At 32.7% G+C, this 17844-nt stretch overlaps 2 protein-coding genes across 11 annotated transcripts in view; one reads left to right on the plus strand and one right to left on the minus strand.

Moving 5' to 3' along the window:
* Window positions 1-17844, minus strand: part of LOC149546776 (uncharacterized) — a 108913-nt gene that overhangs the window by 75249 nt on the left and 15820 nt on the right. Inside the window, exon 4 of one of the 10 annotated variants that reach the window (XM_089791354.1) lies at window positions 11029-11056. The exons of the other annotated variants lie outside the window; for them this stretch is intronic. Within the exon in view, the coding sequence (XP_089647480.1) occupies window positions 11029-11056 (28 nt within the window). The remainder of the gene's footprint in view (window positions 1-11028; window positions 11057-17844) is intronic. 10 annotated transcript variants of the gene reach the window in all.
* Window positions 13224-17017, plus strand: LOC149546777 (uncharacterized). Its single transcript, XM_089791353.1, has 6 exons — window positions 13224-14379; window positions 14519-14751; window positions 14867-15019; window positions 15168-15568; window positions 15706-16111; window positions 16246-17017. Exons 1-6 carry the CDS (start codon window positions 13706-13708, stop codon window positions 16824-16826), a joined length of 2448 nt encoding a protein of 815 aa, XP_089647479.1. The 5' UTR covers window positions 13224-13705; the 3' UTR covers window positions 16827-17017.

The following is a 17844-nucleotide window of genomic DNA, read 5'->3' on the forward strand; positions in this document are numbered from 1 at the left end:
TGTTTCCTCTTTTACCTTTAATTTTTTTCTTTAACATATAAAAAAAATTGGAGTTGATTTGAAATATTTGTTAATTAGGGATATGAAGGTTGCAATTAGGAGATTGCAATGGTTATAGCTGAAAATGAAAGTGAGCATCTAACAGAAAAATGATCAACAAATAAGTCTGAAAAAACAATAGATAAAAGTTGACTGAAAAAAATATATACATCAAGGTGTTACACAAAAAGCTACTAGACCAATCATGTCAATTATTTTGGGTTCGTATTTGGATTAAATCTATAGCATATTAAATATAAGTTAAAAGGTGACTTCATCTATAATGACCTCCATCTTCATTGCTCTGTCAAATCATTCAAACATTTTTTTAACTTATGGAAAGAAAGGATTATATTAATTGTTCTTACAATGTGTGTTCAATCATTTGTTTAAAACAAGCAAGGTTTATTATAGAACTAGGGGAACAAAAGGCTCCCCCCCTCAAAGTTGGCGTAAATTACTACAATAGTTCTTTAAACACTTATTTTATTTTGCTTAACAAGTGTCAAATTATTTGGATTTTGCAAGTTTAGCAACAAAAAGTGATAAAATACTTCCTCTAGAAGGAATAGTTGAATCAAGACTAACTAATGAAGCTTTTACCATTCAGCATAGTAAAAAATAAGCGACAACACAAATTAGTTATAATGTACTTTATCAAAAAAAAAATTAGTTGTTTTGGCTAAGGATATCAAAGAAGAACAAGACGATGTTTCCTACTTTCAAAAGTGGACAACAAGTAGAAGATTCCTCGAGTGTACAACTAGATATTGTATCTAACAGAAGCAACAAAGGGTTTGGTTGAAAAGAAGGTACAATTCATCACTTAGTTATTATTTTGTTGGCAATGGGAGAAAACATGAACTACCTTTTTTAGGTATACCAGTATGCCTTTTACATATATAAATTTAAATAAGTATACAATTCTCTCTTTTTTTTTTGCATCCAAAATTGGAAGGAGCTTATTGAGAAGGCTTTGTAAAACTCAAACAGGAAGGAAGTCTCTGATGATGAAAGATAAAGAAACCAATGGACCTTCTCCGAGAAAGATTATAGATAAATTTAAATATCATGCAATTGAGCAAGGGGGTCAACAGAAATCAACTGAAGATGATAAGTTTGAAGGCAATGGTTTTATGATGATGTTAAATCAGTGAGCACTAGAGAAATATAACGACACAATGGATGTCATTATTTTTTGAAAATTTAAGATTTGAGTGCAAGGCTGGAAATATCTCGTTGCATTAGTCTACAAAATAGAATTTTGTCAACTTTAAGGTAATTCATTTAAATTAGTAATTTTTACAAATTGATTGTTTTAAAACAATAAATATTGTTGTTAGATTAAAAGTTCATTGTCAGGACCATCAATCATAGAAATAAAATGATTCAATTTTATTGTACTTACCTGCCAATTTTAAGCAATTTAAGTATGGTATCCCTTGACATTTATTTGTGTATTGTGTATGCAAGTTTTGTGTATATATTAATGTGAATTAAATGTGTGGTGAAGTAATTGAAAGTGAAAGGGCTTTGTTTGAAGTTTCTATCTTTGCAGGGAGAAAATATTGAGTTATTGTCAGTTTACATGTATGGTGCATATGTAGCAAAAGAAAGTACGAAATTGAGTTTTGTTACAAACCACTAGTTTCACAAATTTTTTCTTCAATCGACCTTGATTAAATTATGGATTAACCAATGGAATTTGACAAAAAAAAAATTCACTACCAATATTACTCAAGTAATTGTTCATTCCTCGTTCATTATCAATTCATCTTTTTTTTTCATTATCAATTCAAGCACTGACCATTTAAGGTGAACAAACATGTCAACGTCACATTTCACACCACTTGGTTAGGCCCCAAGGTAATTATTTAATAGGGAACTATGGAAACATAGGAGGCATGGATTATCTTTGGATTTATATACTTATCTCTCTCCCATATTAAGCAAACAAAAAACTTTGAAGAATGAAATTAATAAAGTGGGTGAGTACATTAAAAGGAGTCTTTCCCAATCAATCAAGGAAAACTGGGTAGGTCAAGAAAAGATAAGTAAGGTATGTTGTGAATGGTTTAATTGTAATTATGAATTTATTTTCAGGGACAATTTATATTTTTATGGATAATTCATACTCATACATACCATACAAAAGTATAAATGTAGATATAGAATTTCAAGGGAATGATACACAAAGATTCAATGGTTAATGGTTTAAGATCAAGAGAAACCCTTTTTAGGGAAGAGAGTGGTCTTAATATGGAACTTTATGGCAGGAATATTCCATTGAAGGCAACATATGCATATCTAATGAGGTCCCTGGATAAGGGATATCTCTTTCAGAAAGGACCTTACAAGGAGCACTCCATAAGAGATGAAGTAATCGATGATGATACTAAAATAGATATTATATCAAATTCAGGACATGGAGATCCTCAGGAAGGTTAGTCATCCCAATATAGAAACATCTTTAAGGTTAGGATCAGGATCGAAGTTACAATAATAAAATTGCATTCATTATTATATAAATTCTAGCATTGCTTTTGTAGGTATTCATGTCCTAGCTAGTGGGGCTATTACAGTGGTATCAGAGCATAATCATACCATCTTGTAAAGATTAACCATGTTAACCTATCTATGGGTCAAGAGAACAAATGCAAAACAACTAGCACAAGAATTAAGAAATTTCATGGAACAAAGTTCAAACCAATAAAAGGTTCGAAAGCATCGATAAAATGATACTTGAAGACATACAAAATTAGAGGAATAACAATTTTAATGAAAGGACCCATCCCAAATACAGGGAGGGATGTTCACTCTAACAGTGAAGATTCAACAAAAGACTCCTGCCACTAAGACACCTTTCCCTCATTCTTTCTAAGCGAAGAACCAATGATAGAGGAAGAGGAGCCAACCATAAATAGTGTGGAAGAAGTGGCACAAATATACGCAAGAATAGATCCAGAAATCAGAAAACTTATTTCCCTATAAAGAGTACTATGAAACCAAAATATTGGAAAAGAAAGAGAGAAGTTATGTAAATAAAGATCTAAAAATAGAGATTAAAAAGATATTGCTACCACGCTTTGATGTATCAAGGAAAGAAACTGCACATTCATGGGTTCATATATTGGGTACATACCTATCTTTTAGCGTTATGCCAAAAGAAGGTGCCATCAAGTTTGTTATACTCTATTTAGCAACGCAAGCCCATGACTGGTGGCAATATGGTTAGAAAACACTAGGCCATAATCAAATCACTACTTATCATGCATTCACATGAAGGCTTAATATAGATTTGATAATAAAGAATTTTTATGGTATTTCCAAGAATTAACATCTTAAACAAATAGGAACCATGGAAGAGTTTGCCCACAAATTTCTAAAATTATCTATCGTGATTCCTAAGCTTCCTCAAAAAAGGCTCACCCATATGTTTATGGAAGGACTTGAGGATCCTATTAAGAGCTCCATAAAACCTCTTGAACTGCAAAAACTAGAAGAAGGCATTTGAAAAGAAAAAAGGGTTCGAGATTAATAAACTTTAGGAAAGATCCAAATATTCTTATGTATAAAAATCTGAACAAAATTGGAGACCAAGAAGGGATCGAGGAAGACCTTGCCATGTATGTAAAGAACCATGGAACAAAGAACACTGATGTCTAAAAAGAGACAAATCTATGCTTTAAATGTAAGACACCATGGAGTCGTGACCATCAATGCAAAAGAGGCCAAATGAATAATATAGATGAAACACATGAAGAAAGCACATCTAGAAAGAAGGCAAGAATCGAGAAGCAAGAGCATGGGATATTAACAGTCACTACACAAGAGAATGAACAGTCAATCTTGATTTTAGACTCCTAAAAATTCTCCTTTGTAATGATCTTTTAGGATTAGAATAGTTAGGCTAGTCCTCCTACTAGAGCTCCCCATCAACTTACAAGGTTACTCAATCTTCTCTACAAGCTGACCTTTATAAAATTGTCATGTAGTCTTCAAGTAAGACTTCAATATTTACTCAAAAAACTTGGAATCAATCCACGTTTGCTTGGTCTCATTAACATTTTTCAACTGATCTCATGTTTAGTCTTTTTAGGCCTACTAGCCTTTTAGGACAAAAATTAGCCCTATGTTTTAGGCTTTTGGCATCTAGTTCAAAAACTTGACAAATGACCTTCTAAACAAATTGCCATTTTGGATACACTTTCGTGATACAAAAAAGATTCTGTACGTCTTGGGTCACTTGCCTTTTGTACATTACCAAACCCAAATATGGGCCTCTTTAGGCTTAATTAGTCTTGAAATCAAACAAATTACTAAAATCTTGTTCAAATAGATTCAACCAATTCTAATCTTGTAACCAGGGCTTATCTAGACCTCAATACACACTTCTATTTCATTGGGTTTTAAATTTCAATCTACTCCCGCAAGTTATCAGCTTTGATACTCAAACAATGCTAGTTAGGCTATCACAGAGCTCGAAAATTCTTAGTTTGAGTTTTATGCCCTCTAACCAAATGGAAAAGACAATGCATAGCCTCAACTCAAAGACCTCCAATGCTTGTGAAAAACCTGCAATGGAGTTTTAAGATTTAGGCATTCTTTCCTTCAAAACCCAGACCCTACTAGTGATCAATGCTCTTGTGATTTGATTTTATTTAACAAAGGAAAACTATACAAGACATAAAACCAAATAATACAATGGAAAAAGTGTCATATTCTAACTATTTACATAAAAAAGAAGTCATTTTCAATCCATGGCACACAAGTTGCTTGTATTGCAAACTAACTCTACACAATAACCCAAGAAATTTGTTAACTGTTCACTATTGCAAATTGCATCAAATGGCATCCAACCTCATTACAATGCATTAGGTGGTCTTATATATGTTTCCCCAATATGTTTCGACTAATTGTGTGTGCCCATAACATTTTTGGCAAAAATTGCAGGAACTTGCAAAATCTAGTCAATGCAACATTGCAAAGTTACAATAGTTATCATGGCTACTTTTTGCATCTTTTGCTCCACCAATGCATATACCCCACTTAATGGTGCATAATATTTTTTTGGCCTCCCTAAACATATCTAACATGAAATCATGACTTCCTAACCATGATTGCATCATTTGCATACAATGCCCAAATTCGACAAACTGGACAACTTTCTACCTAATTAAACAATATTTGGCCAATCTTGGTATAACTTTAAACATGCCAAACTCAATCAAACTCACCTAATGGACTCTCTCGTGGTCCTTATCACACTAAAAGCTATTCAACTTCTTACAAGCCAAAATTTAGGGTTTATTGTTTAAACCCCTAGTTGCTCCACCACCAAGTAGGAAATCACCCTAAGCAATGACACATTTAAAAGGAACCTTTATGTAATTAATATCCAAAATGATATTATAAGCTCCTTAGGGAAATTCATAATGAATAGCCTTAATTTAGAAATATAATTCAAACAAGAAGGGAAAGAAATTACACTTAAGGGGTTGCTAGATGTCCCTCCAAAGGTGGTCTCTTGTAAGAAAATGGCCAAAATACTCAAATGTGACCAAGGTGAATGGGTTGCACAATATATGATACTAGATAACTCCAGTCTACAAGGACAAACTATGAATGTAGATATCAAACCCATATTAAAAAGATACAAAAAGGTCTTTGAAGAAATTCCCTTAAGCCTTCCTCCAAGAAGAGGATTTGAACATTCTATAAAGTTGGAAGAAGGGGCAAAACCAATGATAACCACTCTACATAGGCACCCTAGCAAACTCAAAGAAAAAATAGAAAGGACAAATAAGGAGATTACTGGAAATGGGACATATTGAACCTACCAACTTAGTATGTTTTCTTCTTAATTAGTTTTGGTCATACAGAAAGATGACTCCATGAGAATGTGTATGGACTATAGAGCCCTCGATAAGAAGACCATAAAAAATGGGTACCATATTACAAGGATTGATGAATTAATGGATGAATTTTACTAGTCATGCTAATTTTCAAAAATTTATCTACAATCGAGATACCATTAGATAAGAATGAGAAAGGAAGATATTCTGAAAACTACTTTTCGATGCAACTATGGAAAGTTTTAGTTGCTAGTCCTTCCATTTGATCTCACCAATGTACCAACAACTTTCCAATATCGTATGAACCACATCTTGCAACAACAACTAAGGAAATTTCTACTCATATTCTTTTATGATATACCTATTTATAGCAAAATATGGGAAGAACATCTTAAACGTATTGTAGAAGTCTTGAGAATTTTGGAAAGTGAATCATTATATGCCAAGATTTCAAAATATGAATTTGGGCTAGAGGGGATTTATATACTTAGGACACAAATCGGTGCAAAGGGGGAAGTGTTGATGTGGAAAAATTAAAGCTATCAAAAAATGGCCAAGACCCAGAACCCTAACCCAACTTAGGGGGTTTGTTGACTTATGTAGCTACTACCAACATTTTGTAAAAGGGTTCTCTAAAATAGGAACCCCACTAACAAATTTAACAAAGAAAGGAGCCTTTACATTAAATGATATATCCCAACGAGCTTTTATCTAGCTATTCCATGTGTCATCTACCCATGTGTTCTAGTAATGGTCAGCAAAATTCTACATAAATACATATATCCACGTGACCCATCCTTAAGGCGTCAACCACTTGAAGTGAACAGATATCTCATGGGTCACGTCACTCGGTGGGGTTCCAAGGTAAGTAATTAATAGGGTCATAGAAATGTTGGAGGCGTGGAATAGATTTGGATCTACATAATTATCTCTCTCATATTAAGCAAACAAAAGTCTTTGAAGAAGTAAATTAATAAAGTGGGTGAGTACATTAAGGAGTCTTTCCCAATTAATAAAGGCAAATTAGGTGGATCAAGGAAAGCTAAGAAAGGTATGTTGTGAATGGTCTAATGTGATTGTGACTTTATTTTTTATGGATAAATTGTAATCATACACATATACAAAAGTATATATGTAGACATGAAATTCTGAGGGAATGAAACACAAAGATTTAATGGTTAATGGTTTAAGATCAAGATAATCCTCTTTTAGAGAAGAGAGTGACCTTAATATGGTACTTTAAGGCCAAAATATTTCATTGATGGTAACATATACATATATAAGAGTGTTGGATAGAGGGTATCTCTTTCAAGAAGGACCTTAGAGGGTCCAAAACATAAAAGAAAAAGAAGTAATCGAGGATGTGTTACTAGAATACATATTACATCATTCAATAACTGGAGATCCTAAGAAGGATTAGTAATCCCAATATGGAGACATTTTTAAGGTTGGGATTATAATAGGGAGTAGAATAATGAATTTGGATTTATTATTATAAAATTTCTAACATTATTTTTGCAAGTATGTTTATCCTTGCTAATAAGGACATTACATTGTCATTTGTTAAATTAAATGCATTTTGACATAATTTTGTTTAACTTTATCAAGTAGTTTGTTTCTTTATACAACAAGTGCTCTAAAAGAAAATTGAAATTTGCATCTTTATGAAGTACTATAAGGGTTTGTGATATAAATGTGAGAACTCTTTTGCTATAGCAAAACATGTTCAGTTGGTTAACCTGATGTTTTTGAAATAATTTATATGATGTTACTCTTAATAAATTATAAAACCCTAGTGATGAAATCATGGATAGATTCAATGATTATACAAGCATAGATAGATATAAATTGACATCCAACCTGTGAATACTCCTAAAAAAAAAATTTACGTCTCACTGCTAATGGGATTACATTTTTGGAAATTGGTCAATATTTATTGTATATATCAATGTATTAGTGGGATTTACAAAATAAATATTGACCACTTTCCAAAAAAGTAATCCAATTAGCATGGATATGTATAAAACAAATTTCTGATGTATTCACACGTTGGTCATCAAAATATCTATCTATGCATGTATAAACATTGAATCTATTCATAACTTCATCGATAGGGTTTTTATAATTTCTTCAACGTGATCGCATACAAATTATTTCAAAAACATCATGTTAATCAATTGAAGCATGTCTCTTTAGAAAAAGAGTACTCATATTCATATTACAAACCCTAATATTATTTCAAAGACACAAATTTCAATTTTCTTTTAGAGGACTTATGGTATAAAGCAACACATTGGTTGATGAAGTTAAACAAAATGATTGACTTATGAAACTAGTGATTTGTAACAAAACTCATATTCCCATTGGCTTTTGCTACATCTACAACATACGTGCAAACTGACAATAACTCAATAATATTTTCCACTTCTCCACACATTTTTACTCCACCTTTAATATATCCACAAAACCTACAAATGCAATGCACAATTAAATGCCAAGGAATGTCATAATAAGAATTGCCCAAAATTAAATATAATAAAATTGAGTCACTCTATTTCTATGATTGATAAATTTTTCTAATCAATTTCAAAAATTCTCAGATCAAATTTGTTTTAAAAATGAACTGCTAATCTAAGAAAAATGTTTATTGTCCTAAAACAATCAATTTGTAAAAACCATCAATTTAAAGGAATTACCTCAATGTTGAGTTTCCTATTTTACAGGCAAAGACCACAAGATATTCTCAACCTTGCACTCAAATCTTAAATTTTGAAAAAAGCATGTCATCCATTGTTATGTCATATTTGACTATTGTCCAATGATTTAACATCATCATCAAATCATTCCCCCTAAGCTTATCGTCCTTATTAATTTTTTGTTGACTCTCTTGCTTAGTCACATGATATTTAAATTTATCTACAATCTTTTTCAGAGCCCCATTGGTTTCTTTGGCCTACTAATTTGAGATTGCCTTCCCCTTGAAGTTTCCTAGAACCTTCTCACTATGTTCTTCATAATTCTAAACACAAAAAATATGAGTCACATACACACACACACATATAAGTGTCCAAATGTGTGGCATACCTAAAAATGCGGCACATGTTTTCTTCCCATTGCCAATGAACAAATAACCAAGCTATAAGTTCTATCATTCAGCCAACCCAATCCTTTGTTGTTTCTATTAGGCCCAACATATACCACCCCACACTATGATAATATAGGTAGTATTTCTACTCTCAAAAAAATACTATCCTGCATGTTGTCCACTTTCAAAAATGGAAAACAAAATCTTGTTCCTCTTTCTACTATATTAAAGTTCATTCAACTAATTTATGTTGTGACTTGTTATTTACTATATTGACTAATAAGAGCTTCATTGATTAGATTTGATTCAGCCATTCTTTCTTAAGGAAATAATAATTTCACTTTTAGTAATTGTTGTTGGTTTTCTATTGTTTGAGATAATTTTGATGTAAAGGTAATTGTAAGTGTCCAACACAACTCAGAATATCAAAATTAACTAACACTTGTTAATCAAAATAGAACAAGTTTCCAAAGAACCTCTATGGTAATTTAAGCCAACTTTGTGGGGGAGAAAAAACTTTTATTTCTGTAGATTTTAGACCAAGCCTTGCTCATATTAAACAAATGATTCAACAAATAGTGTAAGAGAAATTAATATAATCCTTCCCTTTCATAGATTGAAAAAAAATGTCTAAATGATTTGACAAGGTAATGAGAGAGGTCATTACAGATGAAGGAAATTCTTAACTTATATTCAATATGCTACACATTTATCCAAATACTAACTCAAAATTTAGGAGTTGAGAGTCATGATTGTTCCAGTAACTATTCAGATAACACCTTGACACATACTTTTTTCGTCAGTTGACTTTGTTTCTATTATTTTTTCAGACTTGTCAATTGACTCTTTCTTCCATAATTACTTTCACTTTCAGTTATAGCTACCAAGATCTCCTTTTGTTTTGGCAACCTCTATAGTTATCAGATATCTCAAATCAGCTCCAATTTTTTAATATGATAAAGATAAAGATTAAAAGCCAATGAGAGAACTTCTTCACTTTCCTTTGAAACCTTGCATTAATTATTCTATACTTCTTTGCCATAAATGTCTTATATAAGAATGGTTTAGGCATAAATGTATCTTGTGTAAGTTTTGAAGACTACTTTAAAATGCATGGTTATCCTTTCATAAATTCTTTATATTCATCTTCCCAAATATTAGTGAGGTAGAGTGCAAGCATCATAATATGTTGAAAATACGTGATAGCAAGTAATGCGTAATCATTAAATGACACAATAATTTTTATTTCTTTATATTTTTTAATAATAGTCATTCATGTCATTCTTCTATCAATTTTCATTATCACATTTATATCACGCTAACAAAACAATGTTGATTACGAACAAAATCCATGTCAAATGTATGATTGTAGTAGAAATCTATTGTAGGTCATTATATCTTCTTTGCTTGGTATATTAATCACTAAAGATTCTTAATTCACATAAAAACTAATCATTACATGCTTCTAAAATCACTAATTCTTGACAACGATCCATATTTTTAATAAAAATATTTATTCTTAAATTAACTCTATATAAAGGGGGCTATTTCTGATTTTGACCTAACATTTCCACTAATTTTGGTACAGTAATTTTTTTTGCCACCCACAATTTCAAAATAGGGACCCACATAGAAAAATAATTACATACCCAAGATGAGACTCTAAAAATCACATAGGTCTTTCACCAATTTCTTCTTTCAAAAATTTTAATCCAATATCACCTTGTCTTAGTAACCTACATTGCTTGTATGATTAGGATACGATACATATTTCATCAACTGAGTAGTAACTAATGTTAAAATTCTATTTACTGACTTCACCAAAGTCTATATTATTGTAAAATAAGGTGTTAGTTTAATTAAATATTTGGTAGTTTTCAATTAGTTGTGTTGTTCGATATTGCCAATAATATGGGAGAAAATATTAATACCAAGACCACTATAGTAAAATATGGAAGAATAATTTCTAAAAATATTTTAATTTTTTTCTCTCCATGTATATCCCATGTAGGTGTTCATCAACTATGGCTCAATCATAATTGTCTCTACCTCTTTTGTGATGTCTGATAGGTCATACCTGCCAATATGAAAGTAAACAAACTAGATATAAAGTTGATACAATAATTATTTTTTAAATATTAGGCACTTAATACAACATTAATGCAGAAGCAATGTAAAATATAACTTTATTGACAAATGATTAATTATAAAATTATATTACTTTAATCCATCTAACTTTTTCAAAGGTTCCCAAGACATGGTTACTTTAAACTACATTAATTACACTACTTGGTTAGATCATATTCATTATACAATCTAAAATAAATAATTTATTGTTATAATCACAATTTCATAATGACCATCATGTCCAACACTTGTAAGTACACACATTCTAAACAAATAGGTGCACTGCATTAGATACATGAGTATAAGTAAATACTTCCACCTATATCTTACTAGCTATGTAAATTATTAGTTAAAAGATAGAATCATTGTGTTAAAAACTTGAGACAAAACCTAGGAACTAGACCTAAGCCTTAAGGTCTCGTCATTGAAGTGTATAAAAGTAGGTACATGCCTTTTCCAAGGCAGCCCCTAAATAGTAACATTGTCAGCTACTACCCACTTAGGGTAACAATGAATGAGTAGCTACCTTTACTTACATATATATAATTTACACATAAATCTCCTCGTGGGATCTATTAAAGGTTTAAAGACAAGGCCAAGAAATAATACTATAAAATAGCTATCCAACCTATCAATGTACAAGAAGACTTACAAATTCCCTGTGTCTTTGACCTTGTATATTGCAATCCACCATATTAGCATTCCATCTATATGACTACGTGTCTTCCTAAGACATGTAAAAGATTAAGCATAAAACACTAAGGGAGACGTTTATTGACATCCAACATGCAAGGTTATTTTAAATGATATTATTCTAATGTTACAATATCACACTCTAATATACATTCTAGTTTACACTTAGAGTTCAAGAGAGAGCTTTAAATTATTTGCTATGGTTTAATATTCATCTTACATTTTCCATAATTTGAAAATATCCGGTTGTTATTTTGTATCAAAATCTAATTGTTGTATTATATAAGAAATCATCCTAGAAGTGAATAAGAAATTTACTTCAATAATTTTACTTTCTAGCATTCTATAGTCTTTGTATAGGCTCCATTTATTCATTTATTCGAATTTACTTATTATTTGAATTTTACAAAATAAAATATTTATTGTAATCTTTATTCTACTTAGTATATTTAATATCCTATTGTAATAGCATATTCTAAAACATTCTCCTTAATTTAATAATCATATTTTTTTCAATTAAAAGAACATACCTCTTTCTTGGTTAGTTACAAGTCATTCACCCACATATTGCCATGCCACCCTAAAATTTTAGCTTTCCTTGTAATGTCAGCTCTCCCTAAAAATTCAGCTGCCAATCCTCTTGTCTTGTTCTTTGTTCACCCTCTTACCATTTTATGTTATTATTTTATTCTTCTCCTTACCTTATTGGGTACTCATTTTTATTTACACTTCTTATTTCTTATTTCTTCTATCTGTTGTTTTCAACCTTTTTCATGAAGGATGTAACTTATCCTTACTATCAAGATAGGCTGCCTTCGAAAATGTAATTATTAGTTTTCTTATTGTTCATTGCTTTCTTTTATCCAAGCAAATGCTCAAACATTCCATTTTACATTTCTATAGAGCATATTATGGTTTTTAATCCTTATTTTATAAGAGGATTTGATAAATACTAAACTCTGACACACGTAATATAACTCCCTAATTTTAATGAAGCAGACAATTTAAATAATAATAAATCCTATTCATATTGGATGCCATGATCCATTCCAAGATAAGCTTGTATTCAATCAATTTATTTTCTCACGCTAAGGCCCCATTTGGTTGCTGGAATATGAGTGGAATAGGAAAAGAAAATTAGAATATGTTTTATATTTGCTGTTTGGTAAGCTCAATCGGAATTGGGAATAGGAAGACATATTCCAATTTTACCCCTTAAATGAGCATATGTCTATGCCAAAAAATATCTGTTATTGGAATCATAGTTCCAAAAATCGCCATGAAATCGCCGAAATTGCCGAAATCGCGATAAGATTCATGGCTCCCGATTTTTTTGGAATCGGAAATCGCTGGTGGCGATTTTTTCGCATGAATCGCCTGAATCGCCAAAATCGGCGATTCATGGAAAAAATTGCCAGAATCGCCATCGGGTATCGCCAGAAATCGGCCGCGGCAGCAAGGATAGAAAGTTCAATTTTTTTTAAAAAACACATGTTTTATTTGCTTTCTAAGTTGACTTTCCTCTTTGTTATAACCCTAAAGAGCCTTCTATTTGCTTAGTATGAGTAGAAGAGAGGAAGAGTGAGAGAGAAGAAGAGAAAAGAGAATCCATAGGTTTCCAACCGGCAAGAAGGAAGAGCACCAAAGAGATCAGAAGTCCATTTGGGGAGGCCATAAATTGCATTGGGAGCATTAAGGAGTCAATATCAACACTCCTCAACTCATTTGCAAGAGGTAAGTGTTGGTTTTTTTTTTGCATGTTAGTGTAGTATGCATTTTTTGTTAAATTTTTTTAGTGTTCATTTGCAAATCTTGAATGTTTTTTATTTTTAGTTTTACTAAATTGCAAACTAGGGTTTGTTGTTTTGTAGTTTTTGTTTATTAGTTGCAAACTTTGATTTTTTACATGAATTTTTTTATTGCAGCAGCCCTTTGCTTTCATTTTCCAATTTCCACAATGGGTAAGAAAGATGAATGCTGGAAATATAATGAAGAGTTTCCTGGGAGAACCAAATATCAAACAAAATGTATATTTTGCAAAGAAAAAATAAATTCGGGAGGTATCTATAGATTGAAATACCACATTGCTGGCATACCTGGCCATGATGTCACAGTTTGCACTCAACAAACCGCTGAGGCAAAACGCTCTTGTTTAGTGGCATTAGAAAAAATTGAACAAGACAAGTTGACTAAGAAAATGCAACTTGAAGGGTTAAGAGGTATTGGCTCCCGTGCTCCCACATCCGCAACCGCATCTACATCTGCAAGTGCATCTGCATCAGCTTCCGCATCCGTAGGTTGTGTTGGGGAGGGTTCTTCTAGGCCTCCTTTTCATCCTAGTGCTAGTGCTCATGTGAGTGTTAGTGGTAGTCGGTCTCATACTGAGACAGAGTCCAACACCAACCTATTGCGGCCTAGAGTGCGGAAAAGCAGAATGGATAGTTACTTTGTGCCCCGCACTACTCCTGGCTCCCAACCCACGCTTGAGGGCATGGGTTTGAACAAGGAGATTCATGATGCTGCCAGAAAAGAGATTTGCAAATTCTGGTACTTTTGCAACATTCCATTTATTGCAGCCAGGTAATTGATTCTTTTTTCTTTGTTATCTTCAAAGTTAAAGTTAAAAGTAAAAGTAAAACTTTAATTATATCTACTTGTTTTATGATTTTAGTTTTTGACATCTAAATTTCTAATCAATATCATTATCTATTTGTGACAGGACTCCTTATTGGCAGAACATGATAGATGCAGTTGCCATTTGTGGTCCGGGGTTTAAAGCCCCAACTGAGGCTGAGTTGAGTGGATACCTCCTGGAGGAAATGGTTGAGGATATGAGGCATGAGCTTGAGGACAACCGAAAGGAGTGGATCGAAAAGGGTTGCACCATCATGACTGATGGTTGGACAGATAGGAGGGGAAGAACACTCCTCAATTTTCTTGTATCCTGTGGAGGTGATTGATCATTCTACTTTCCTACATACATAATTTTGAATCGTGATTGACTATTTCAAATTTTGATTTGTTGATTGCTAATAGTAATTATAATTCGTTGTTTTGTTACTTGTAGGATATACCATGTTCCTCAAATCCATTGATGCTTCTGCTCATGTAAAAAACGCCACATACTTATGTGAGGTTATTGAGGAAGTTATAGCAGAGGTGGGGGAACAACATGTGGTGCAAGTGGTGACGGATAATGCAGCAAGTTATGTTGCTGCAGGTAAACTTTTAACTTTTTAAGTTTTGAAAATAAATTTATTTGAATTTTGAACTTTTTCTAATTCTAACTTAGAATCTCTAAGTTTCCTAAGTTCTAAGTTCTAACATGTTTGAAATTTGAATTTCTAATTATCTTAAAATTGTTGTAGGCAAACTTTTGATGGAGAGGCACCCCACCATATTTTGGTCCCCTTGTGCAGCACACTGCCTTGACCTCATGTTGGAGGAAATTGGCAAACTTGAGTGGGTCAAGTCATGTGTGGAAAAGGCAAAAAACATATGTAAGTTTATTTATAATCATTCATTTGTCCTTAGCACAATGAGGAAGTACACAGGAGACAAAGAGTTAGCTCGTCCAGGGATCACGAGGTTTGCCTCGAATTTCATCACCTTGCAGTCCTTGTTGACATCAAGGGATGATTTGAGGAGCATGTTTGTTGGGCGGGAGTGGATTTCATCTTCCTATGCTACAACCACTGCAGGGATAGATGTGGTGGATTGCATATTTGATGATGATGGTTTTTGGAAACCTGCTAGAGAAATACTTAAGGTAATTTTATTGCAATTTAACATTTAATATTTTACAGTTTACTATGCTAATTGTTTAATGATTTAGTTTTACCTTATATTATTGAATTATTCTATGTTTAAGTTTTGACTCAAATTTTTGTTTTACTTTATATGTAGGCCACTGAGCCTCTTGTATCTCTCCTACGAACTGTTGATGGGGAGAAGCCCTCTATGGGCTACATATATGAGGGCATGGATAGGGCCAAGGAGGCCATTAAAGCTCAGTATGCAGGAGTGCAGGAGAAGTATGCCCCTATTTGGGACATCATTGATAGGAGATGGCAGAATCAGCTCCACAGACCCATCCATGCAGCAGCTTACTTTTTGAATTCGGCATTTCGTTTCCGTCCTGACTTCAAGGCGGATGAGGAGGTTCTCACCGGATTATATACAGTGATCCAGAGGTTGAGTACTGATGAGGATAGCAGTGCTGCAATTATTGAGCTTGATAAGTTCAATAATAAAGAAGGGCCACTTTTCTCTAGCAGGGTAGCCATAGATGCTCGGGAAACAATACAGCCAGGTAAAAATTAAATAATATATTCAATGTTCATGAATCTAGATTCTAAACTTAAAGTTGATTATGTAATTTTAGAGTTAACTTGTAATTTGTAATTTGTAAATGAGACTAATTATTTTTATTTTCCCTTATTTCAGATAGATGGTGGCAAATGTTTGGGGCCACAACCCCAAAACTTCAAAAAATTGCCATTCGTATTCTGAGTCAGCCAAGCAGCGCTTCTGGATGTGAGCACAGTTGGTCCATGTTCGAGCACATCCACTCGAAGAGGAGAAACAGGTTGACAGTGCAGAGGTTGAATGATCTTGTCTTCGTTCATTACAACCTCCGTCTTAGGATCAGACAGATTTTGGGCACTGACTCCTCTCCGATCATTCTGGAGGAGATTGATCCAGAATCAGAGTGGCTCACAGAGGTTGTAGATCCAGTCTTCACTGAGGAAGACCGTGCGTGGATTGACCAGGTGGATATAGAGGCTGAGGCAGCTAGAGCACGTTCTTCAAGCATTGGTAGACGCACACGTGCACGCACAGACACAGGCCCTAGCGACATTCGTGAGCCCATCTTATATGCGGGAGATATGGCTCGACAGTCCTCTAGGACCTACATTAGACGCCTTGCTACTAGGCAGACTGGATACTCAGAGGCTGAAGCTGAGGCTGTAGCCGAGCTTGAGGATGATGTTGAGGATGATGATGACTATGAGCCTGAGGCTTGAGCTGGAGCCTTGTTTTTATATTTTGTTTACAGATATTGATACTGAATCATTGATAGACATATGTTTCAAAGTTTCAAACTTTCATGGATCTTCATCTTAGATTCTTACATAAATTTATGATTTGATGTCTTATGGATCATCTTACATACATTCTATGATTTAAATCATTATGATCATTTGATTTCTATTTACTTCAGCTAGCCTACAATTTACATTTTAGAATCTTAGATAACATAGTTACGTATGTGATGGATTTTATGTTTCATGTTTATGTATGTTAAGTTTTAACTTCTATTTGATGATGTTATAGTGTGCTTAAGTTATATTCAATAAAGGGTGCATGAAATAAGTTTTAAATTGTTAAAATCTTTAAATTTAACGGGTTTTTTCAAATTTGCCGATTCATCGCCGATTCATTGCCGATTCACGATTCGATTCGACCTTGCCGATTCCGATCCGATTTCGATTCACGTTTCTTTGATTGGAATAGGCCATTTCCATTCCCATTTTGATTTTCTATGAATTTTTTGTTTTTATTTTTTTTGAATTTTTTTTAAATTTTTTTTACTTTTTTTTTTTAAATTTTTTTGTAACATTTTTTTAAATTATATCTATTTGTTTAAAATAATGAAAATGAATTAACCAAAAAAATAATAAATTAAAAAAAAAAATTTGGGGAAATATTTTTAAAAATACAAAACTTAACCCTATTCCTATTCCATTTTTTTACAACCAAACAATGGATTAACATATTCCCAGTCGAATTCCAAGTCAACCAAACACAATTGGAATTGCCCTTTTCTATTCCCATTCCCTATTTCCATTCCCATTCCTTTTTTCTATTCTAATTTTCTATTCCTGTGCCAGCAACCAAACGGGGCCTAAACTCCATGATCAGTCTTTTGAGCAGCAGCAATATGAATTACCAAATTTGAACAGCAATTATATGAATGTATGTGAAATTTGAACAAAGACAATATGTACAGCAGAGATTCACTCGTATTTATAGACAAATGAA

The sequence above is a fragment of the Cupressus sempervirens genome, chromosome 7 (assembly GCF_028749045.1).
Source record: "Cupressus sempervirens isolate cs-2001-9-10 chromosome 7, ASM2874904v1, whole genome shotgun sequence".
Lineage (NCBI taxonomy): Eukaryota > Viridiplantae > Streptophyta > Pinopsida > Cupressales > Cupressaceae > Cupressus > Cupressus sempervirens.